Source organism: Pseudoliparis swirei, chromosome 2, assembly GCF_029220125.1.
Source record: "Pseudoliparis swirei isolate HS2019 ecotype Mariana Trench chromosome 2, NWPU_hadal_v1, whole genome shotgun sequence".
NCBI lineage: Eukaryota > Metazoa > Chordata > Actinopteri > Perciformes > Liparidae > Pseudoliparis > Pseudoliparis swirei.
The window spans coordinates 10217981-10243109 of record NC_079389.1 but is presented as its reverse complement, the minus strand read 5'-3'; the positions used below and the strand labels follow the sequence as shown (position 1 = coordinate 10243109).

Genomic DNA, 25129 nt, shown 5'->3' with positions numbered 1-25129 from the left:
GTGTGTCAGGCATGCTTCAGTTTGTGACGCTTCAGTGGCTTCCTCTTTAAAGCCATTGTGAGATTTTATTGCAGATACAAATGTTTTCTACGATTGCACAAATGACTAAAGCCTATATTGGTGTAATGAGATTAAGTTAACAAGAGAATAAATCGTATTTTTAAACACAGACATACTGATGGATTTACAATCAGCGGGTGCAACCCAGTCCTGTTGGGTTTGACAGCCTGTTTGGAATTAATTTAAAGCAATATTCAATGTAATGACACTAAGTGTAGTTGGGAGGCTCATTGGGTGGTTTTGACGACAATGGAGCTCTATGAAGGAATAACATACGTCATGCGTTGTCTACACTGACGATACATGTTATTAGAATCCAATTAGTGTTGGTTTGAAGGTCTTCATCGGATTTCAAGACAAGTATATCGCCAACCATATCTTTAAAGTTTCATAGAAATGTCTAATCCACTACACACTTGAGTATATAATGCATATGTACACACACATATAGACCCATGAAGCAGCCGGCACTCACAGACACAGCTCTCTCTTTAGCTCTCTTTCACACACTCTCTGGTGTCCCCTGAGGTTTTCCACGGCCCCTTGGAGGCAGCTGGCTCTGTGCTGACCTCTGCCCATTGGGGCTCATTGGAGAGTGATAGGTCAAAACACAGCTGAAGTGCAATCACTGCTTGTGATAATGGGAGATGTGTCCCCCGGGAGAGCTTTAAGGGCATCAAAGAAACCGTGGAAGTGACTGAGTCTTCCATCCAGCCAGTCAACCTACTGTTTCTCCTTTGGTGGTCACTTTACAGCTTTCTGAGGCATTATCGTGTCCTTGGCTTCATACAGGCACGAGCGGATCAATACTCGTAAAACCCTCATAATAGAGCGCTGTCCCGATGATGATCTGGTGAACTTGGAGTTCTTAGATGAGGTAAGATTTAATATGTTTATCTAATGTTGCATTGATCGGTCAAAGGCATAATGTTCTTGAGACTATGTGTGTTTTCATTTTATTTCCTACAGGAGATGATAATCAGCCGTCTCCAGAAGAGATATGATGAGCTGCAGGTGTACACTTATGTTGGTGACATCCTCATTGCTCTCAACCCTTTCCAGAATCTTAGCATCTACTCTCCGCAGGTTGGTTATGGACCAGTTACACAAATGTTCCCAGTGCTCTCCGAGTCAAAAAGGTTCCTGACCCCTGGACTAGGGCAACCAAAAATAAATACATAACAGTACTGATCTGATGTTAAAATACCACACAAATGTATGCTCGCAGCGTGAGTCTACAGACTGTCACTCCATCATTTTGGTCCAGACTGAAGTATCTATTGGATAGATTAGCATAACATTTTGTACAAACATTCATGGTCCCCAGAGGATGAATTTCGATGACCTTAGTGACCCCCTTCAGGAGAACGTAAACATTCAACACATTTTCCACAGGCTAAATATCTTCCAAACATTTGACACAAGGGGGTGAGGTGAACACATCATGACCAAGCTTTAGGAGACGGGAAGTGCATGGCATTTCAAACCGCTGGAGTTGCTTGAAATGTGGCATCTTTGCATATCCAGTATCTTTGTCATTGTCATTGTGAGCATGCTAGCATACTGATGTTAGCATTCAGCTAAAGTACAGCCACGGAGCTGAGCATGGCTGAAGACCAATGGTTCTCCAATGGGGTATGTGTACCCCTGGGGGTACGTGAGATTTCTTTTAAATGTATTTAAAATTAGCATCCATTCAAAAATCCTTTGAAAATAGTTATTTAATAAAGTGTAAGTTCAGAGACTGAATTGTATATATATATTCAATATTAAGTCAGACACTGATGGCACAGTCTTGTGTATTACATATTTTTATCAACCAAAAATGTTTTGCGCTACTTAGGGGGACTTAGGGGGAAATAAATATTTCACAGGGGGTACATCACTAAAACAAGGTTGACAACTACCATTAAACAGCCATAGTCTACAGTGTGTAGACTATGGCTGTTTAATGCAAATATTAAAAACAGGTGAACATTGTATTTGAATAATTATAACAATAAAATATTCTGGAATCTTATAATAATTTTTTTTTTTTAAATCAAAAAAAATAAATGAAAATAATGTGTATTTATGTGCTTTTTCTTAGTTTTCTAAACTGTACCATGGTGTGAAGCGGGCCGACAACCCTCCACACATCTTTGCTACGGCAGATGCAGCCTACCGAGGCATGGTGACGTTCTGCAAAGACCAGGTACCCGTTAGATCAGCGAAGACTCGGATTGTAAAATTTATAAAATAAAGGGTACATTTATATATAAAAATGTTAAATATTCCTTTTAGTCACTACATTGTTGTTCCCTTTTATTTTAGTGTATCATAATCAGTGGGGAGAGCGGTGCCGGGAAAACAGAGAGCGCTCATTTGATTGTCCAACATCTTACCTTCTTGGGAAAGGTAGCGCAGCAGCGTGGCCTTCTTTTCTTGTGTTTCTGTACGTGTGCTGAATACTGCACGAATCTCAAAATAACAGTTCTAATGATAATTCAAAGAAACATGTTGCTGCTCTTAGGCAAACAATCGGACGCTGCGTGAGAAGATCTTGCAGGTGAACCCCCTTGTAGAAGCCTTCGGAAACGCCTGCACAGCCATAAATGACAACTCCAGCCGCTTCGGCAAATACCTGGAGATGAAGTTCACACCCACTGGAGCGGTCATCGGGGCCAAGATATCCGAGTACCTGCTGGAGAAGTCGAGGGTCATCAAACAAGCTATGTATGTGCTGCTCAGGGTGGGCCTGACTGCAGATCCCTTTGTCACACTTCGAACTGCTCTGTTTGTTTCCTTTCAGGGGGGAGAAAAACTTCCACATATTCTATTACATATATGCCGGGCTTTACCACCAAGACAAGCTGAAGACTTACAGGCTGCCAGACAGAACACCTCCCAGGTTAGCACAGCAGTTTGACTTTGATGTGTTCTCAATAATCCTGCCATCTTTCCCTTCTCATCATGTTGAAGCATCAATGATGAAAGATGGTTGTGCATCTGCAGGTATATTGACAGCCCGCACTGCAAAGTGATGCAAGACATCGTCTCCAGCAAACTGTACACGGAGCAGTTTGACGCCATTCAGGAGTGCTTCAGAAATATCGGCTTTACTGAAGAGGTACTTTAATACTGTATCAAATGTATAGTACTTGGTTGCAGATCAATGAAAGGTTCTAATGTTTGTCTTGTTCTTCTCGTTTTGTTTAGGAGGTCAACTCTGTTTACAGAATTCTCTCAGCCATTTTGAACACCGGCAATATTGAATTTGCTTCCATCGCATCCCAACACCAGACTGATAAGAGCGAAGTGCCTAATTCAGAGTCCTTAGAGAACGGTGAGACACGATATATTATCCAATGTGTGAAGAGATGCTTTTAAAGAAAGAAAAATAAAATGCCATTCTTCTCTACAGATAAGACTTCAGTTGGGTTTTAAGAAAGAAACCCTTTAAAGAAATGTGATATTTGTTATGTTGTGGTATGATTTATGTTTTGTGTTAATAGTTATTGTCTGACACACGTTGTTTTCACTATGGCATTGGATGTCATATAATCCTATGTGCATTACACACATAAAAAACAAACCATAAATCCATCCAAGAAAACAGTGGTCAGTTCTCTAAGCAGTAAGTAAGCAGTTATACTCAAAGCACAGAATCCCTTTAATTTACATTTAAAAGAAACGTAAATTAGCTCAGACATCCACAATAAGAGATGGCTAGGACCTATTTTCATGCTCATGATAAAGTCTGATGAGCTCTTGAGTATCAACCTGATATACTCTCTTGTCTCTTCTCTCAGCTGCCTCTCTCCTCTGCATCGGCCCAGAGGAGCTCCAGGAGGCGCTGACCTCTCAGTGCGTGGTCACCAGGGGCGAGACCATCATCCGCACCAACACCGTGGACAAAGCCGCCGACGTCCGGGACGCCATGTCCAAGGCCTTGTACGGACGCCTCTTCAGCTGGATCGTCAACCGCATCAACACCCTGCTGCAGCCCGACATGAATATCTGGTGCGTGTGTGCTGGTGATAAAGATCTGTGTGGATGTTTTCTGTAAATCTCTCCTCTTCAATAATCCTGAGCGATCACGCAGAGTTTTTGCAAAGCACTGATGACCTTTATGGAAGTCTGTAGAGGTAGATGCAAACATGCAGAGGAGAATATCAATGGGCAGGCACAGGACAAGCAAAAGGAGAGCAAAAACAGTTTTAATTAAAAAAATTATACAGAGTTGCGTGCCGAGAAAAAATAATGTTCAGATGATTAAAAAGACTTCAGAGAGACTGCAAAGAGGCTTTTCATTGATCCAAAAGAATTCCTTCATAAATATGAGCATCTCCTGTCAAGGAGTCGTCTCAGAGATGTACAAATGCCAGAGCATTCCAGTCATCTTTGCCGTTTCCTTATTGCCATTAACAACCCTCGAGCACAGGCTAAAGGTGACCTCTACGTACGGCGGGTAATGACTGATCATGAGAAGTAGCAGCTCGAAGCAGGTTGTTAGTCTTATTCTGTGCTGTCATAATAAGTATTTTTTGTGCCATTATTAAAGATGACTGGAGGTTAAATCAATATAAACTATAGACTTTTTGAGCGCCAACGCTTATGATTTCTCATCAGACGACCAGACCAGTCTCAGATTATCATTAAAGTTTTATCAATCAATATGCCTGCTGGGGATTTGCTTGTTCTGTAACATAGAAGAATAAGTTTGTTTGTCCCATTTTCCTTCTTTGAAGTGCCACAGAGAGCAGCATGAATGTGGGAATCCTGGACATCTTTGGATTTGAAAACTTCAAGAATAATTCATTTGAGCAGTTGTGCATCAACATCGCAAACGAGCAGATTCAGTTTTACTTCAACCAGCACATATTCGCCCTGGAACAGGTGAGTTTGACATACAGGGATGTTATTGACATGGTATGTCTGTGCATTTTCAACATGCTTATGAATGTCTTGTAATTAATGCATCATCACAACGCTCACAACAATAACACGGTATATACATTCTTACCTCTAAAACACTTCCAGTCATTTTAATATTATTTGTGTTCATCACATCCATCGGGGCAGAGATGCTCTCAATGTGAACATTTTGCTTTTAGCCCGGCTGTGATGCGTAAAGGAGTGTTTATACCGTGACACACCACCAAATTACACTCTTAATTGATTTAATGAAGTTGTTTACCCTGAAGTGGTATACGTCTTTTTTTTTCCTTGATGGAAATGAAGAGACATTAATCAAGAACCATTTTGCTATAATGCCTTTTTAAGTCTGTTTTAACTTTGAGATTTTTTTCATGAAATCTGATAATACTCCCAACTCATTCATTTATTTTTCAAGCCCTCTCCAGGACCAGAACTGGTGACCATCACCATTTACATATGAATTACATCAGTGATCATTGAACATAAGGTCTTTGAGTCCGTGGAAAAGTTCCTGTTCCAAAAGCAAGTGTGCGCGGCCCCTGATAAAGGGCTGCTGCTCTGTGGAAAAGGGATTTTTATTTGGTGTCCTCAGTCTCGCTGTATTCAGAAACTGATTATTCTGAGTTAATGACTAAAACATGAAGACGGTTTAGATCCATTGGTTCCACTTTATTAGTCAAATATATATTTTAAATAACTTTTTGATCCAAAATTAAATAGATGCAATAATATGATATGACTCTGGGTTATTTGCAAACTGAAATAAATTATAAATAAGTAAGTGGCTCTATTTGTTAGTTCAGGGCTGCTCGGTTTTATGCATTCAGTAGAAAACTCTACGTTGTGAACTTCAGCGGTCGTCACACACAGCAGGCTGCAGCTGTTTGGTTCTGTTGACTAGAAACTCATTCCCCCCCCCCCCCCCCCACACACACAAATGCACAAATCATATTTAGCCCAGATTGTTTAATTGGGTCATTTAGAGAATTCATCAACCAGATTGTTCTACTGGTTCTAATTAGATGGAATACCAGAGTGAGGGGGTGGATGCCAGCCTGGTGGAGTATCAGGACAACAGGCCCATCCTGGACATGTTCCTGCAGAAGCCCATGGGCCTGCTGTCCTTAATGGACGAGGAGAGCCGCTTCCCTCAGGCCACCGACCAGACCCTAGTGGGTAAGACTGGAGCTACTCCTTCCTCATGCGCAGACAACAAACAAACAACAATCATCCAACATGAACATTCCTCCCTGTGCTGCTTCAAGCATCTCTTTAACTTTTTAACTTTTTTCGCCTTTCTCATTTGTTGCCAACAGATAAATTCGAGGACAATTTGCGCTGCAAGTACTTCTGGATACCGAAACGTGTGGAGCTTTGTTTTGGGATTCAGCATTACGCAGGAAAGGTATCAAATGATTATGTGCAACACATTGTTCATTGGCTATATGAACAATATTTTTTTCTATTTCTTGGGAGTTTTTCCTGATCCCATGTTTTTTTAGTTTTTTTAACTGGGTTTATTTAATAAAAAACAGTGCACATTGATAAAAACATTTCAGTAAATGTGCCAGAGTTAGCCAAGAGGCTATTTTTCATCTGTGGTCCCTGGGAGAGGGATGCCGTATGTGTACACATTGTAAAGCCCTCTGAGGCAAATTTGTGATAATGTGCTATACAAAATAAACTGAATTGAATTGAATATGGTAAATGTATTAACAATATCATGAACGATAACAATAATTATATTTGACAGATATTGCCAGGCCCTATACAAGCGGTAATGAGAAGTCCGAGAGAGAGTTAAAGCTTGTGTCTTATGTCCTGCTCGACAGGTCATGTACAACGTGGATGGTTTCTTGGAGAAGAACAGAGACACTCTTCCTGCCGACATCGTTGTAGTTCTGAGAACGTCAGAGAACAAACTCCTGCAGCAGCTGTTCTCCAGCCCCTTAACTAAAACAGGTTAGCTATAATACAGGCCTCCGTGAAACATAGTAGAACATCTCCGCCGCTAACGGGCATTATTCTACCACTAAGCACAATGGAAATGCTAATGGAAACTTTTCTTTGAGACAAACTATTGTGAACAATGCAGGGTTCTGACTGTATTACTCTGGTGTCTACTGCTTCCATAAATGTTCAGGTAAGTGGGTTTCTTAAAGATGCGGCTCCCAGGCATCCCCTCGTTCCCCTTCATTTCAAGCCTCTGTGTGCCGTGCGCGAATAAATCTGCAGTCTCCATTATCTCTTGAGAGGCTCAGCTCTCTGCACGGCGCTCTGTTTTTATTTTCACTAAGCTGTCCCTCTTGGTTTCCCATGTCTGAATGCTATCTACAGATTGTGGGTGCAGTGGGATATTTTTATGATAAGGTTTCTAAATACCCAGGGGATGAAGAAACAGTATTTAGAGAATACAAAAGCCACTCTTCCCACCTCTTTTCTGTTGATAAAATGAAGGGAGAGTAATGCGCTCGTCATTAGCCGTGGCTGAGGCCTCGTGGTCACTTGACTTAGCGGAAATGCTAATAGATGTGTGAAATGATCAGATTCCCACTTCCTACTTTATTTAAGCTAAGCCACATTATGTGATTCACTTCCTTTTTAGGGACCTGTAAATGCCTGCTTTCAGTCCCAGGGGCATTAAAAGGAGCTTCAATTTACAAAAGGCACCTTAGCCGAGGCTCCAGTAGAAATCTTTGTGATGTGTCTGTAAACTTCAATTGCAGGTTGTGCACAAGGGAGCCTTCAGCCACTTCCCTTCTGCAATTAACGGCTTCAGAGGAATACACCCTATAAAACAAATTTAGTGCACACTTCATTTCAGTGCACAAAGGCAGTGAATGGATACTTAGATGTGCTATAACGTTTACTGCTGCTAACACAGTGTCAGTTGGATCTAAAAGCTTCTTTATTTCCTCTTTGTTCTCCTGCACTTTCCCTGCCTTGTCACTCCGACCGGGGAATCAACTTCATGTGATGATTTGTCGCAGAAACAAACTGTTTTGGTCAGTTTGAGCCTTTGTACCCAAAGAAAGCTCCAACGTAGCTCACAGTAATTATATTCTTTTGCATGTTCACGTAAAGGCAGCGTGACTGCAATATGCTCGCAGTTATTTCTTTGGAGTCGGAGGTCCAATTTTCTTATTTCAGTTTGTGAAGCTGCAGATCATCTCATTAGATAAAAGCTATGAAACGCTCTACTCCGGCTCATCATTCTGGAAAAGATGGAGCGCTGTTTAAAGTGAGATACAGTATTGCATGAGAAAATTATAAATCTATTCTTCAGGGTGAAATGTGTGGGGGGATTTAATTTGCATTTTACTTCACGTTATAGATTCACTGTTAATCTGTGAAATTACCATTATCTGGGGGATCTGATGGAAATCTGTTTTACACCAGGGTGGTTTCCCACTCTAGGTCACCTCCTCACAGTGTCACCACTAGGGGACTCCCTCGTAGACCTGCAGCCTGACACAGTGATGGGAGTCAAATTATAGATCTGTGATGTCAAACTACAACCTAACATGCAGATAATGTTCAACATTGCAGTGATACAGGAACAATTCCTCTAAACCACATCACTTTTCTCTATGTTAAACCACTTTAAACATTCCACATGTATGCAATATTGCAGTAGAGTAGACCATTCATTCATTCCACACATCAGAGTGAGAATGTGATGAGTATCAATGCAGTTCATGTTTGGAGAACAGTAGGAAACTAAGGGCGCCCCAGAAAGTAAAAAGCTCCCAGGCAGTGAATAGCAAGGCCACTTGAGCCCTGCAGATTGTGGGTCCTTGAGACTTGGACATATGGTGGTGTTTTGTCAGAGGAAATGGGATGGATGTATTTGCATGGACAAATTGATCAGAGCCAGGGCCTTTCCCAGATCAGGGGGATCACAGTGTTTGAATTGGCTGAGCTCAGTAGGGCCCACCGGTGCCTGGGCAGCCTGCGGTCACAGTATGGCTCTCTTTTGGTGTGTGTGTGTGTGTGTGTGTGTGTGTGTGTGTGCCATGCCCATCGTACTCTGACAAAGGACCGACAGTCTTGAGGTGCTGTGTGTGTGTAGCCACAGGGCGGCCTGGCACATCTGCACACACACACACACACACACACACACAGACACACACACAGACACACACACACAGACACACACACAGACACACACAGCACCTCAAGACTGCCGGTCCTTTGTCAGAGCACGATGAAAATGGAGGATGTGCCGAGTGATGTGTGTGTTGTGAAAAGTTCACAGACACTGGATTGGAATATGTTGTCTCTGCCGGGGTTTTTAACCATTTCTAATGTTTGCTATATGTAGAAAAAAAATACTGGTACTGTTTGCGTAGGAGCTGCACTTCACTTGTGCAAATTGTTGTCATGTTGAATTATTAGTGTGCAGGCCAACTGAGCATTTGAAATATTCATGCGATTAAACTTACAAGCTGTAGATGCTGACGTATTTTACTAAGTCTGATTTGCATGAAACATAACACATTTTACACCTGGAATATATATTAGTTCTCCCAATTTAAGATGAATTCATATGGTGACTTAATTTGACATATTTCCAGCTGCTTTGTAAAAAAATAAATTATCTGGCAGAAATATGCTTTTTGAAAAGTTTTGAATTTATACTTTACTTTAATAGTTAATCTTTGTGCAGACAACCATGACTTAAAGCTGTCTCATTAAGGAGGAGAGCTGGATATTGTGAATGAATTTGGCTTTAATATTTGCTTGCCAGGGTAGATTTACTCAAATACTGTACTTTGGAGGTGCTTGTTTTTTAGTTGTCGTTAAAAGATTTGAATCGTGAAATCAGATTTGCCATGATCTGCTTCTATAAATTGAATGCGTCAGTAATAATAAAAATGTATTATTTATTATTATTAAGGACGTAACACTGACATTTTGCTGCTAAGAAAAAATATTTCACATGCAGTATTTTTATATTGTAGTATTTCTTTACTTCAGTAAAGGATCCTTTAATTTATTTTGTACATGGCTGAATGTTATCTTACAATAACGCTTGTCCTCAATCTCAGGTCTCAAGATTTCTTGCTCATATTTTACAACGTTAACACTGGGTGAGTTTACAAAACAAGCGCCACAATATTCCCCCGTGAGACATTGGGGTTAAAAGGTCAAGTCCATCCTCTCTACTGAACAATTGGCTTTTCTTCACATGAAGCCACAGTTGCAGTCCTGCCGTCCTCTGCATCTCCGTCTGTCTCCCTTCATGTCAGGAGATCCTCCTGTGTAGAAATGACAGGCCTCTTTGTTCTCTCCCAGTGGAAGCCTTTTTCATCCCAGTGGGCAGACACCACAGGCTTCCACTAGACTTCCTCACACTCTCGCTACCAAAAGAGAAAACTCACCAAGTCGTACTTTTGTTACATTTCTCCCCTAATCGTGGAATTTGAGAATGTTTTGAGTCAGCAGTGTGTTTTTTGGCGGGCCTGCACTTCAATAACGAGGAGCCAGTTTTCCTAAATCACATGCTACGACATCCTTTGATAAATGCAACACTGTGTTGTGTCACTAAAAGCCAATTACACCGTGCTTTTTATGATTGATCTGCTCTGACAGTAGTGGATGGCATTTAAATCGACAGCCCCCCGGAGCCATCTCTAGGCATAAACGGTGGTGGTTATGGAGGGTGGGGAGGGCGGCGGGGGTTATGGGTGCTTTAATCTCATTTGCTTGGGTGCTGAGTTGAGTTTCCAGATCACATGTTTTCAAAAAGAAAGCGGGAGAGCGCCGGCGATATCTAGCAAGCCTCTGCTCACTCAGCTCAGTGAGGCTGCTCTCTCTTACAACTTTGATTGTCCCCCGTGTCGACAGCTCGATCCACAGCTTCTGAAGTACAAGACGCACACTGGCACTCATAAAAGCGTGCATGGAGGTGTCATATTGAACGCGGGATTGCTTTTTAATCCCAAGCACATTGACTATTCTTGTCAATAGAACCCCAATACAACTGCCAGCTTGAGTTTTTATTTTCTTTTTTCTCCAGGATTCTTGCTGGGCTTAATTTTCAAAGTGAACGCACAGATGCCAAGGACGGCTTTTTCTCTTTTCGCCTCCCCCCCTCACACACACACACACACACTGCTTTGCTTCACTTTGTGTTGGAAGTGCGTGCCAAGTGCAATGTGCGTGAAGTCGAAGCGATCAGTGGGTCGCTCCTCCACCGCCTGTTTCTCAAGACTGAATGACCTGATGGGAGATATTCCCCTCACCTGCTACTCTTGTAATTATTAAGCTTTTTATATAGAACTCTTTTTCTCTGTGATTTTATTTTCATGATATATCTATTTAAAACTCAAGCTGGAACTCAAAACATAGGCGGCCTTCTTCTTTTTAACTGAATCCACTGTCAAAGTAAAAAAATCTTCTCTTTTCTTGCTCGTCTCTGTGTTTGAATAATTATAATCCACATCATTAGACATGTTCCCCACTGTATCTAAATTAGAAGGTCTTCTTTCAGGCTGGACATCACAGGTGTTCCCTTGGTTTCATGTCTCAGGAGAGAGAAATCTTTGAGGATGCCGACTATTAACCCATGCTCTATTCATCTAGTCAGGAGGGGGTTTGAAACCCGCCAGAAGAATGAATTAAACCAACCCGCCAAGGAATACATGAAGGAAGCAGCGAGTGTCCATTTGCAAGGCTTAGGTACAACTGTCATAGTTTCTCTCATCGCGGCGCAGCCCCTTCATCTCCCCTTGATGGTGTCATGGAAGTGAGAGTCGTGAAAGCACAGTGACACTCCATGAGCTTGTTCCACTCGCAGCTGCTAATTCATCATGACAAATGTGCTCCGATGATCCGGCCCAGCAGCACTAATGGGGAGAGGAGCGAGCGCACTTCATTTGCACAAGACCCACTCCAATTAATCCATTCAGCTTTACTCTGGGCTAATTGGAGCGGGGCCCTACCTGTGTGCTGGTAATACACCCGACCCAGTTTAACTGCTCCTGTTCTCAAAGATCATACTTTATTGTGTTTTGTTGTTGTTGTTGTTTTTGATTGTGCCGGAGGGGCGTTTGAGGATGTAAAATCTGTCCCTGTGATCCTAAACACAACAAGGCCCGCTGACAAACATGTGTTCACAATGAGCAATTAACTGCTCATATTTCCATCATATTTTACACTTTCCTTTCTTCTATTTTTAGGTTGAGATTCAGAACCTGTGGATACTCTTTCAAGCACATTATTAACGGACATAAAAGTGCATATTTTAATGTGACAGAATATCTTGTATTTAGTTTGTTTACCCAACGCAACATGTCTTAATGGCAGAATAAATAAAGGAATAGATAAATAAATAAAAGTTAGCAGTTAACTGTCAAATACTAAAAGCAGTATCATCTCTAGGTTAAAAGACTGTTTGAGTCCCTTTGAAGTTCTCTCACATCGTGTGTGTGTGTGTGTGCGTGTGTGTTGTAGGATTGTAAGTCGCTTTGGATAAAAGCGTCAGCTAAATGACATGTAATGTAATGTGATGTTTCTTTGGCACAAGTATGGCGTTCTTTGTCTAAAGTTAGAAGTGGTCTCGTTGTTAATTAATCCTTCATAAATTGATATATCATCTGAGAAAGGCAGGCGCTGATCCGGTGTTTGAGTTTTTGGCTGGTTGTCAGACCATGTCCTCAACAACTGACGTGAGTCTTGAAATGATAGAGCAGAAAATGACTACATATTTGCATTTTGGGAGTTCGTCGGTGTGCGGTAGAAAATCTAGAACAATTGTCGGCCTGTCACTTCAGCTTTATCTTAAAAACTTACAAAGGTTTTCCTCCTTGCCGTACACGGCTGCTTGGGTAATGCTGCCTCCTGTGTCTGCAGACGTATTTTTCTCAAGGTGTGTGTGGCACATCTGTGCAGCTATTGTTTATTCATGGAGTAAACCCTTTGAAATGTGTTAAGATACTTCCCACTCATTATAAAAATCCTGCCACCCATGGATTAGGACTTTGATGTCACCAATCCGGCTTCAAAGGCTTCTTTCACTGCTATTAATCACAGTTTAGCCTCTGAAGATATAGCCAGAGAAAACATTTGGACATCTTGTGCAGAAACTTTGAAATGTTCAGACTGTCTTGCATATGCGATGTTCATATCCTTTCCTCTGAGTGTGGGGCTGCTGGACTGCTGAACTGTCTTTCATATATTGTGCTGCAGTATGATCATTACTCTTAACATATAGTGCATATAGTGGGCTGTTTATCTTTATTCTTCGACCTTGTTTAGAAATAATATTGTCCCAAAATGCTGACTGTGTTTTCACGTCTGATAGTTCACTCTAAATAATAACTAATTCCCTGTGTTTCACGCGGCTGTTTCGACTTTTTCTGATCTTTGACTGCTTTCACGTGTGTTTTGAACAGGAAACCTGGCGACGTGCAGAGCGCGGGTCACCGCCGCCTCCAGATCGCTGCCGGCGCAGCTCGGGTCAGGACGCACCAAGGTGAGCTCCTGTAGCACAAATCATCATATCTGAGAACATCATGTTTTTTTGTTTGTTGCTCTGAGGCATAAGAAACCCAGTAAAAGTTGTGCTGTGAAGCATAGCCATATTAATTGACTACCCTGTTATGTTTGCTGTCTCGCTGGTGGTGATGTGCCATCGCCATCTGGCATTCGGTGTCTACGACATGAAAGTAGTTTTCAAACTCATCGGCTATTGTTGTTTTGATGTTAACGGGCACTAAAGTAACTAGGTCTTCTCAGAGCCTCCATAAATAGCTGCATCAACAGTTTCATGAGCTAATATTCCACAGTAACTTCTAATGTCGCAACACTAAAGCTGATCACTAAGAAGCACACTTAAAAAGTTTGCTCCAAATATTGTTTATTGATCGTGTTTTTACTGAACACTTTACATACACACTACAATGTATTTTAGCACCAGGAAGTCAGCCAGAATAATTATTAATAGCGGGGACTTTGTCCATTTTGGAATTATTTGTGATTGTTTTGTGTTTTAAAAAAAGGAATACAAATAAATCACATTATGATTTACAGTGGAAACCCCTGAAAGGTGTATGCATTTCAGCTTCTTGTCTTTCCTCTTCTCTCTTCCTTTATTTCCATGTAATTCGCCGACTTGTGCCGCACTCAAAGTCTCCCAAATACCTATTGAAGGTAAGACTTATTTTGAAACCAATCTAAATATGTTTCTAAATCAGAGACAAGTCCTGAGTTACGGTAATCATGACTGTAATCCAAATTCAAACTTTTCCTTATGTTTCACTAACTTTCGAAATGTGTGCAGCTTCACTTCTCTGACATCGATCAGTCGGGTTTTGGAAAATGTAAATAATTTCTTTTGAACTTTCTTTCCCCGTGGCCACACTTCTGCGTTATCAACGTAAATAAATGCTCTCGTGATGTATCTTTTTAGATTTCTAGAAATACTTAGCGTGTGACACAGAGACAGGCCAGGATAACTGTAGAGAAACTTTGTTGAACTTTGCCGATAAGTACCTTCTTGGTTACTTTTGCTCCAGAAGGGGCTTCTTTTAACAAATCGGGGTTATGATGTAATATGTATGCCGCCGTCATGCTCTCAATTCGAGTTGGGGAAAGTTGACGGAAGCTGATACTTACAAAAAGTTCCCAGTGCGACCAGATGAAAGCAGTGTGGTGGTTGTTAGCCGAGTGGAAGTAAGATAACCGTTTGTACTTCTGTGTGATCTGCCGTCCGGCGTCCGATTCCTAGATCCGTGTTACTCAGTTTTGTTTGACGGAACCTTTCTTGCTCTGCACTACGGCGGAATAGAGAATTAAGATATGCACTTTGCTACGTAGACTTACCATAAAATATCTATTGCATCATTAATTTTGATGAAGCCATGAACTGCCATGAAGGCCATTAAAAACCTTATATTGTGTCGTTAATCCGTCGTCGGGACGACTGTCTCCTTGATGACGTCTCATTACTCAGAATGCTCTGCAATTTCCCCGTGCCCCACAGCAGTGCAGAATTATTCTCTAGATTGTTAGCTTTAAGTGTTTATGGAGCGACGTTATACAGACGGCTCAGTTAGTACAGCTGTGTTTTCCCAACTGGGCCATTTGGAGCAAGGAGACCTGCTGTAATGACATCTTCATCTCCACCGAGGAGGTCAGGTTGCAAACAAACCGAATCTCATTGAAGTCTGCTGCTCTGGCAGTGATGCTGTTGGCCCCAGTCCGGCCTGTTTGTGAGGCCGGCGTGTTAACGGTGGATGTCTGTGTTCAGGTGGACACCATGGAGATGATGCGTAACCCAGAAGAAACCACCAACATGAGGAGACAGACTGTAGCCTCCTATTTCCGTGTAGGTGTTTTGATCTTGGTCCAGAGAGTTGTGGAATTTACTGTTATTGGTATCGACAACTAAATGTCTCCGTTACCATGACGTCAAAAGAAAAGAGCACAGAAGCCTGTTAATGACAACACTATTACATTGTTAGAATACAGCCTACATTCATTGATGTTGATTGAATCATATGTCTCTATTTCTGTTTGATTTTTAAATTTGAACATGTTTATGTGTGTACCGCTCATGAAATGAAAATTTCACAGATTTTTTGCCTGCTTTTAAAAATGATTCAAATCCTGAACACAAGAAAGAGTTCACGAACAGGTTGTGACTTTTTGGAGTTTGGCAGAGCCTGTAACAAGCTGTTGTTAGCAGTTCATTCAAACTAGACTTATTTGTAACTATTTATGAATTAACGACTGCCAGATCCTGTTGGGATTAAGTAATACTGCACATTACTATTCAGTTTGAATTCTGTTATCAAAACACTTTTTGATTCTTGAAGTGAAAATCTTTCTAATTGAACTTACTCCGGTCTGTGATCGTGTTCTTTCACATGATGACTGCTCTTTGCTCTTGCCTTGTTGAGCCGTTCTCGTTGTCTGTCTGCAGTACTCCCTCATGGACCTGCTGTCTAAGATGGTGGTGGGTCAGCCACACTTTGTGCGCTGCATCAAACCCAACGATGACAGGCAGCCGCTGCGCTTCTGCAAGGAGAGGGTGATGGTGCAGCTGCGCTACACCGGGATCCTGGAGACTGTGAACATCCGTCGGCAGGGCTACTCCCACCGCATCCTGTTTGAAGAGTTTGTCAACAGGTAAGAGCGGTGTGTGACAGGCACGCTACACTGTGCAGCACGCACACGTTTATGGAGCGCCGACACAACCCCAGAGATGGTGCGGAACAAGTGAGCCGTGCTCTGCGGCACACAGAAACACGGGTTCTTAAATTAGAAAGGGGTGCAAGCTAAGCAGAGCAAGAGGCTGACTAATTGGCAGTCATTAGTGATAGTGCGAGACAAAATCCTACCACTCTTTTAACTGGGTGGATGTTCTAGTCTGGAAAATATGGATGCAATTCAAACAGGGAGGAACTGTGATTTGAAGGGGTGATGCATTTTAATGGTTTTCTTTTTACTATTCATAAAGAGTTTATTCTCAAACTGGAAAAACTCAAATGTAGTCTGTGTCCCTTTGGCATTACATTAGAACACAATTACAAGGATTTCATCATTAGGACTTTACGTAAGGGTGTTGGTTTTATTTATAGAAATGTGGGACAGGACATGATACATTTAAATTGATGTTAAAAAGTGATATGCACTCCTGTTCAAAGTCCAACCCCACATGTAAACAGTGCAGACCTCAACCTCAACACTGCTCACGGAAAAATATTGTAAAACGCTCGGAAACTTATGTTTGATCAACTTTCCCCTTAAAAATATTCCTAATGTTAAGACATGAATATATCAATTTAATTAACTTGGGCTTGTGGCCTGTAGGGGAAAACAAGTTTGAGATGGCTGGTTAGTCTCCCTGCTTTTGGTAAGTTTTAAAAATGGTGCTTCATTTTGGTGACCTAACATTTTGAATGACCACATGTTTTTTTCTTTCATGTCCTCGTTTTGATCCCAATATTAAATAGTGCTATCATCAAAAACCTAACCAACAACATCCGTGCACTAAGTGTGTGTGAATGAGCAGGTGTATCACCACCTCAGACTACATTTTAACTATTGAATCCATATGATCCTACCTGAGCCAGGCTGGAATCATACCGACAGACCTGAACTGCTAAACTGCACCTTTACTGAAAACTGATTTAAATGTGTGCTCTCATATCAAAGGCTCGTCTGATGTTGCCAAGCAGTGCTTTGTATTTACCATCAAAGAAATAACAGGTATCAACAGGAATTAGAATGAAAGGCTGTAGACTGAGCCGGGGAGAGGAGTTCAAAGAAGTTTTTCTTCTTGTTGTTCTTCTTTTTGACCAACGCCAGAACACAATAGATGAACCAGTCGTTTTGGAGCCTCCAAGTCCCTGGGCAAACAGTTAGAGTCGCTTTGTCCTCTACCGGTATTTTGTAAACTACAACAAGAGGATCAGTGGACGGATCTGGACAATATGAGCGATACACATGCAGTCGAGCTGATGAACACTGATAGACCCGGGCTGATGGGCATCTTCTGTGGCCATTGAAATAAGAGATGAGGATCCATTCAACAAAGCTCCAACAAAGGGCCTCTGTTGAAGACTCGGTGAGCAGGGACGCTTTCCTGCCATGATGATGCTTATAGTAGCTGTGTGAAAAAAGATGCTAAGATTTCTAGTTTCTCTTCTTCCCCAATGTTGGGTTAAACAACATTACATGTTGACAGGAGCTGCATGTTTGTCATAGGTTATGACTGTGTGACCAAAATATTTGTAGATTCACTTTTGGAGTTATCTTAAAGGATGCAAAAGTAGAATCAGATTCAAAACAAAAAAAATTATTTACTATCTTTTGAGTTTGCTGAGACAAAGGTATTTTATTGAAAACGAGCAGTTTCTTTGGGGGGGGGACGATGACTTTATTTAATCAAAGAATCAATTACTCAAAAATATTGCATCAGTAATAGTCAAACAAGAATGTCTTTGATCAAGGACAGCCCAATTAACCCTACAAATAATGTTTTTATTTTGGGGTTTTATTTTCTGAACACAAAATCTTCTTCACATCATATTGGCTCATATTGACTCTATTCTTAAAGTGCTATAACTGCATTTGATCAGATATGTCTTTGTTTTCCCCTCTGCCTGCTCTCGTAGATATTACTACCTGGCATTTCGGGCTCACCAGATGCCAAAGACCAACACGGAGAACGTTGTTGCAATCCTGGAGCGGGCCAAACTGGAATCCTGGATGCTCGGGAAGACAAAGGTAATATCACTATTACACCAAAAAATAAAACAATAAAGAAATCTGTGTTTGTATCATACACTTTACCTTTTAACCACCTCCCCGCCTCCCCCGCTTTTGATAATTTGACCCCATTCAATGTTTAATCTTTTGTGTTCAGTCAACAAAACAAACAAACATGCCTCACACTTAAACTTAAAACAAACATAATTCTCTAATAATTATTTTTGTTTTAATTGCTGGCGTCAAATTGAACCCAAAGGTAAAATATGTTAGTAAATATAAAGGTAACAGGAACAGTGAAACATTGAATCGGGTCAAAATGACCCATAGGCGGGGGGAGGGTGTAATATTGATTTGGGTCAAAATGACCCTAAGGCAACACAAGGGTTAACCGTACAACATGTACCTAATAACTGTCAGTAGAGCGATCTAGACTGAGGAACTGGGATGTTCTCCCATAAACATCTGGCCAGGTGTTCCTGAAGTACCACCACGTGGAGCAGCTGAACCTGCTGCTGAGGGAGGTGATCGCTCGGGTGGTGGTGATGCAAGCGTACACTAAAGGCTGGCTTGGCGTCCGACGTTACCGAAAACAGAAGAAGAAGAGAAACCGCGGGGCCATCATCATCCAGGCAGGTACACTGGTCTTAACCAATCAGTAAACAGATGAAAAGAATTGTTCAAACTTAAGTCAAACTAAGAATGCAAATGAGTCGTGACGTATTCTTTTATCATGTCATTATGAAACAGGTGCAAATTTAATGTGAATCTTAACGCTGGTTTCTTAATGACCTCTGGTCCATTATGTGTTTCATAAAAAAAGATGAGTTTAATAACCACAGCTTGACCTACAAAGGTTAAGAGCGATGCTTCAGAGCAGACAATAAGACTTCAGGGAGTTCAAAGGGATCCGTCCCTCTGCCACCTGGTTTAGCAGTGTTTTGAACTGGGATCTTGTGTAGTATGTGCAGTCTATTGTGTTTCACAGAGGCAGGTCAGCAATCTTGTGCGCACACACACACACACAAACACACACACACACACAGCCTCTTTCTCTTCCCCTAGCCTGGAGGGGCCATGTCGCTCGGCAGAACCTCAAGCAGATAAAAAAAGAGCGGCTAGAGGCCGCAATCTGCATTCAGTCAGGTAAAGAAATTTTTCCATTTTTCTTCTGAAGTTCGTCATATATTTAAGTGCAGACCGATGGAATCTCTCGCGTGTCCGGTTGAAATACACGCCACCTTTTTCCTGTATTTTCAAAAGGAAAAGGGATAAAGGCCTGAAACCCCTTACTTCTTTGTGAAACACCTTTTTGATCGCAATGAGTGGCCCACGAAACAGTAATAATTAATTAATAATGCATACAGAAAAGCTCTTGAAAGTTTGTGCAGCATTTGGTCCCCATGTTTCAGAAGAACAGTGCATACTGAGATCCTTTTTCCTTTCATCTTCTTCCCAGTGAAGGCAAGAGAGGGGCTTATCCCTTCTGTTTCCTCACGACTTCCTCTCTCAAATTCCTGGCCTATTACACAGCTCTCGCATACCAGAAACAAGATGCCTTTTTATACTGTCAACCTTTTCATCTGAAATGTAAATTAATTCTTACTCGGTGTGGCTTGACGAAGATCAAAGTGGGCACATTAACCTTCCCGGGTCCCCCCCACCCGGCCCCCCTCCTTGGAGCCTCTCACTGGAGGACAAGAAGGGTGCCAAAAGGGGCAGGCGAGAGGAGGGCAGGGGGAGGAGATTTGGCATTGTTTCCCCCGGCTCTCCTAAGGGCTGCCCTCATCTGGCACATGGAGCATCTTAGTCGCCTGCACACCTTGTGTACATGTCCCACATTACAGCTCTTGTATATAACGATGCAGAATGGGTAAACATGCTTTCGGTGTTAGAAAAGCCTCTCCGTCGCCGCCGCCTTTCTCCTTGGAGTGGTGTGTTTGTGTGTGGCCGCTTGGGTTCAGGGGGGGGGGGGGGACCTGAACCTGACATAAGTGGGGCCTCAGCCCCCCGGCGGAGCACTCCAGCACATTCACATTGTATGTTCTCTGCAGCTTATAGCCTTTGAGGTGGGCTGCATTTGCATTCTGAAAATAAACAGATGCCTTTCAAATGCATGAGCCTCAGATCTCAGCGGGGCCCGGGGGACACGCTCTCCATCGATCAGATTAGACCATGCAAAATAGAACCATGGCACAACAATGTACTTCAGCTATATTTTTCTGCGCATATCATTTTACAAGAAAAACACAAAAGCCGGTCAACGCAGTCAGTCAGCAGGCTTCGTTTACCATCCATCTGAACCCGATGTGTCCCAATGATTACACAGTGTTTCCCTCTGCTACACTACACTCCATATATGGACGACAAACACACGTTTTATTTGTTGGGAATTGTGTTAATTGCAACAATTACATTTGATGACTACCTCGGTGGACAATATGCATCAAGATGAATGACGGGGGAGGAATATGGTTTTCTGACCACATAGGAGCATGTCTGGAATTAATATTGTGTGCAGTTTACAGGGGCCATCGTTTGCGTCAGTGCCATGGACCTCAAAGACACCCTGAGGCTGGAGGAAAGACCACCAAGGAGGAGCATATGGGGTGAGCTTCTTGACCTTCAGGGTCTGTTCTCATTGAAAGATTTACTTCCTGTGGTTGGATTTTTGTTATGTCTTCATTGATTCTATCTGCACACACAAAATGCTTTAAATATGACCAACATTAGAGACGGCCTATTGAGAAAGAGCTCTCACATACCTGTCACTCATACACTGGATGGGCTCCTCATGCCCTGTGGTGTGCTGTTGTTTCAAGCACACAAGAAAACTCCTTCCCCAAGCACCACCTCTTTCAGTTTTATAAACGTAATAAATATCTTTCCACCAATATAGCACACTTGTCTGACCGCAAATGGGGTTGGGCGCACTGGTCTCCAGATGTACGAGCTGAAGACTTTGTGTTCATTCAGCATATGGGCAGGCCAGTCATTAAGAAAATATGCGCTAAGCAGGAGAGCAGCCACCAAGCAAACAGCGGCACATGTGGTGTTGATGGCGGCTTTTAGCTCCGTGCTTAACTTTTCTCTGCACCCCAACTCACACAAATCAGTGATTACAAATCCTCTTAATGTTAGATTTGAGATCACATCCAAATATATCTCAGGGGGAAATGTATGCAATTTATAAATAATTTTAATGTGCAGGAGTTCTAAAAAAAGAAAGCAAGAATGTCGTTTCCTATCAGCGCTCATCTTAAACCAAGTCATGTGTATGACGGACCTTGTTCAAACCTTCGGTGACTTTTTGTCAACGCTTTGCAACTCTCTCTAGACTCCAACTCAAAATACTAGATGTCCACATCTGAAAGTGTTATGCTTGTTGTATACTCGAACCAAGCGGAGCCTCATCTGGGATTTTCCTCTCCGTGTTTACAATCATATTCCTTGGTGAGAAAAACTTCAAACCTCCACTTAACAATTCTGTTTAATCAGTGTTGGAATCTCTCCACATAGATTTATTTTGACATGATCTGGCCCATTTTCATCCTTCAAGATCTATTTTCTCACCTCCATGTTGTTCTTTTCCCTTTTGATATTGTTACTCTCTGCCACGCATACATTCTGTGGAACAGTCTCCAGTTGCATCACAACATCCAATCTGGAAGAGAGGTTGTTTTACTATACTCGAAACGTGAATGTGACTGGCATGCAGCATTGTGTTTGCAGATGTTGTCTAAATTGGTGTGTTTTTTAACTTTTTTATAAAGCTACAGTGAGTGATCACAAAGAGAAACATGACTCTGTCTCGCTCTCTGCAAATTGCATCATCGCAAACTAGTTGTTTTTGCTATTAAACAAGGAGACAAATACAATTTGTCCGCAGCTCTTACTACTTGTATGTAGTGAAAACATTTACTAACGCTATGTGTTTTTCTTTGACAGTTTATGTTCATTTGGGTTAAAAATGTGTCTTACTTTCACAGGTCTAACTGCAACAAGGAACACATCCATAGAGGAAATGTAAGTAACAGAATATCAATGAGCATTTTCTTCCCTGGCTGGTATGTAAAATGCTGCTCCTCTACAAAGCAGCTTTAACCCAGATTATTCTTTGGGAATTTCTGGAGTCTTTGAGACAAAAGAGTTCTCTTGCTCCAACCTTCATCTCCGCGGAGAAGACAGGGTGGTACGGGAACGAGAGAATCAAAAGGCTGGAAATTCACGGCTGAGAATAAATGCTCGCTCTTCCCTGAGGTGATTTGTCTTTGCGCTCCTCTTTCTACAGATGTTAGACCCCTTTTTTTAGTAAAGACCTGAGGTTCTTTGGTAGCACTTTGATATCCTGCTCGGATTCAATATGTGAAATAGAAGAGCCACTCCGTGACTTGGAGCACATCAGTCTTTGAAGTCTGATCCAATTTTTGCTGCTCACCATTTGATGTTGAAAGGATGAAATGAGGAAAATGTACAGTTTTTGCCAGTAACTCTGCTGAGCATATGTAAGATTAAAAAAGCAAAATCCTTTGGAGGATGTACTTAGAAATGTTAAGCAGATTAATACTTTCCTATAGCTCTTTTATTCAAAGATAAAATTAAATATGAGAGGAAGACTGTATGAGCTGTTTTTTTTTACCCTCACAATTAAGTCAGTGTGGTGCTGTTTGCTCGGAGGTAGGGCTTAGAAAGGGGGATATGCAATTGCATTAGCATTTGATTAACATTGCAAAGCACATTAATGGGTTAGAGTTATATGAGTGCCAAATTGTAAATACATGAATACAGTGTCTACATGACTAAATTGAAAGAAGAAAAAAAAAAAAAAACACATTACGGAGCTTGCTTTAACTTGTGTCTATGTATCTGCTGCTTTCATTGACATTGCTCTTCTGGGTGTATTCGCGCCTCCTCCTCTCAAGGTCGACCTCGACAGCCTCGACAGACAAGTGAAAGACATCAAGAGAGACAAAGGCAGAGCTGAAGACAGTGTTACCAAGCCTTGCAGGGAGACAGCGAGGCTGCGAGACATGCAGTGTAAACAAGGTAAGCCCGAGCACAGAGCTGGCGGGTGCAGGTAATTACACAAAGAGACAGCCGGAATCCCGCCTAAATGGATAAAGTGCCATTTTTAATACGGGGCCCCTTTCAACCTTTCATCCGAGCCAATCCTCTGCTGCCATTCTTTGTTGACAGCAAGAAGAGAGAAGCATTAAGGGTGATCATTTCTCCGGTATTTTAATAACGCAGGTCAGCTCATCATAAATGCCTCATGGCAAGTGTGTGTGTGGGGGGGGGGGGGGGGGCTTTCGAAGTGGCAAGAGCGCTTCAAAGCTCTCATTCTCCCACACAGCGAGTCCTTCACTAAGGATCTCATCAATGACTCTAATAGACATGCACAGGAACGGTGACAAGAAAATACACAAATCCTGATTTGTTGAACATATGTTTGGTCCGCTTTTTGCCCCGGGCGATGAATTACATTAATTCCCGCTGCCTGCGAGGCTGAGTGGGTGGCTGCGCAGGGGGTCTCCGATTACAGCCGTCACCCAGCCCACCACTGCGGTAGCCTGGGTAATAGGAGCCCGGCCCTTCATTAATGTTATTAGAGGGGTATGAGGTAAGAGACGGAGGTGAAATAGCGTTTAGCAGCGCGGCTGAGAGATTACGGGGATTAGACACGATAATGTAACACAGACAGGGCTCTCCAGCAGGCCTGGGATTAGTGTCAGCGCGCCGCAGCAGGTCTGGGTTAGATAGCGGCTAATTCGGTAATGCTGCATACAGGTGACCCCCGCTCCCAGGCATCACCGCTGCTGAAGGGAAGCAGTGTTTGATGAATTTATCATTTCAAAGTAATTATGGAGGGAAATGTTGCAGCCAATGCCAGTGTGAGGACACTTTGCTCAAAAGTAAGTGTTGTCCCGTGTCACCGTAGCTTCCAGTCGTTTTCCAAAACAGAGTCTTGAATTAACAGACAAGTTACTTTCTTGTTTTCATTACATCTTTGTAGTTTGACACCGAGCTACCTGAGAGGAGGATGTTTCATTTGATGTGGAAAAGTCACATTCCTTTGCAATTAGGATCCCTCTCATCTTAAAAGCTCAAATATAAAGTGTTTATATGATTTCTTTGCTATATAATATGAATAAAGGTGGAGCTTTTGAACCATAAAATGTAGCACACCGATCTCCATATTATTAAGATGGAGCAATGTGTTTTTGCAACCTCTCTTTATGGGCTGTGGTCCCAGTGTGGTAATGACTTTTGAGCTGCTCAGATTGTTTAATTTGAGGAGTTTTTAGACGAATAGGAATCGCAAAAATATGAAACGATGAATTATATTTAGAAAGCGATCCAACCTAAATTAATTTCAGTCTAGAATTCAAGACCATTTCAACCTTTCCAAGAGAAATCAACTTGTTTTTACAGGGATTTTCAAGAAATAATTGTCTTTATCTCGACACAATAATTCAGGTTGCTAGTTTAACCCTTGTGTTGCATTCGGGTCGATTTGACCCGATTCAATGTTTCACCCTCCTGTCGCCTTCGGGTCAATATGACCAGATTCAATGTTTAACCCTCCTGTTACCTTTATATTTACTAACATATTTTACCCTTGAGGTCAATATGACCCCAGCTATTAAAATCTCCAGAAAATTATTAGAATTAATATTGTTTTCCAAGTTTAAGTGTGAGGTACTTTATGTTTGTTTGTTGACTCCCGAAAGAACACCGACATTAAACATTGAATCGGGTCAAATTGACCCGAAGGCGACACAAGGGTTAAGACAAATCAAACTACAAAATTAAATGCATTTAATTTACAAATTAATTTACATTGAAAAAAATGCCCCAGAAAATAGCTTTACTTCTTATAAATTGAAGAATTTAAGTACTCTGGTTGGTAAGATGATAGTTATTGCAA

General features: G+C 41.8%; 1 protein-coding gene across 12 annotated transcripts in view; it reads left to right on the top strand.

Annotated features, from left to right (window-relative positions):
* The window catches only part of myo3b (myosin IIIB), a 59596-nt gene that overhangs the window by 19621 nt on the left and 14846 nt on the right, over positions 1-25129 (top strand). For 4 of the 12 annotated variants that reach the window (XM_056426754.1, XM_056426746.1, XM_056426759.1 and 1 more), the window contains 23 exons: positions 853-937; positions 1030-1146; positions 2150-2254; positions 2374-2457; positions 2573-2775; positions 2852-2950; positions 3055-3169; positions 3259-3385; positions 3852-4062; positions 4791-4938; positions 6003-6156; positions 6297-6385; positions 6813-6942; positions 13380-13459; positions 14116-14136; positions 15236-15313; positions 15911-16116; positions 18108-18219; positions 18675-18837; positions 19267-19347; positions 20723-20810; positions 22191-22227; positions 23124-23247. In XM_056426754.1, the coding sequence (XP_056282729.1) occupies positions 853-937; positions 1030-1146; positions 2150-2254; positions 2374-2457; positions 2573-2775; positions 2852-2950; positions 3055-3169; positions 3259-3385; positions 3852-4062; positions 4791-4938; positions 6003-6156; positions 6297-6385; positions 6813-6942; positions 13380-13459; positions 14116-14136; positions 15236-15313; positions 15911-16116; positions 18108-18219; positions 18675-18837; positions 19267-19347; positions 20723-20810; positions 22191-22227; positions 23124-23247 (2657 nt within the window). Of the gene's footprint in view, positions 1-852; positions 938-1029; positions 1147-2149; positions 2255-2373; positions 2458-2572; positions 2776-2851; positions 2951-3054; positions 3170-3258; positions 3386-3851; positions 4063-4790; positions 4939-6002; positions 6157-6296; positions 6386-6812; positions 6943-13379; positions 13460-14115; positions 14137-15235; positions 15314-15910; positions 16117-18107; positions 18220-18621; positions 18838-19266; positions 19348-20722; positions 20811-21538; positions 21655-21839; positions 21877-22190; positions 22228-23123; positions 23248-25129 lie in introns of those variants that run through there. The other 8 variants (XM_056426773.1, XM_056426765.1, XR_008833233.1 and 5 more) reach the window with 7 other exon arrangements.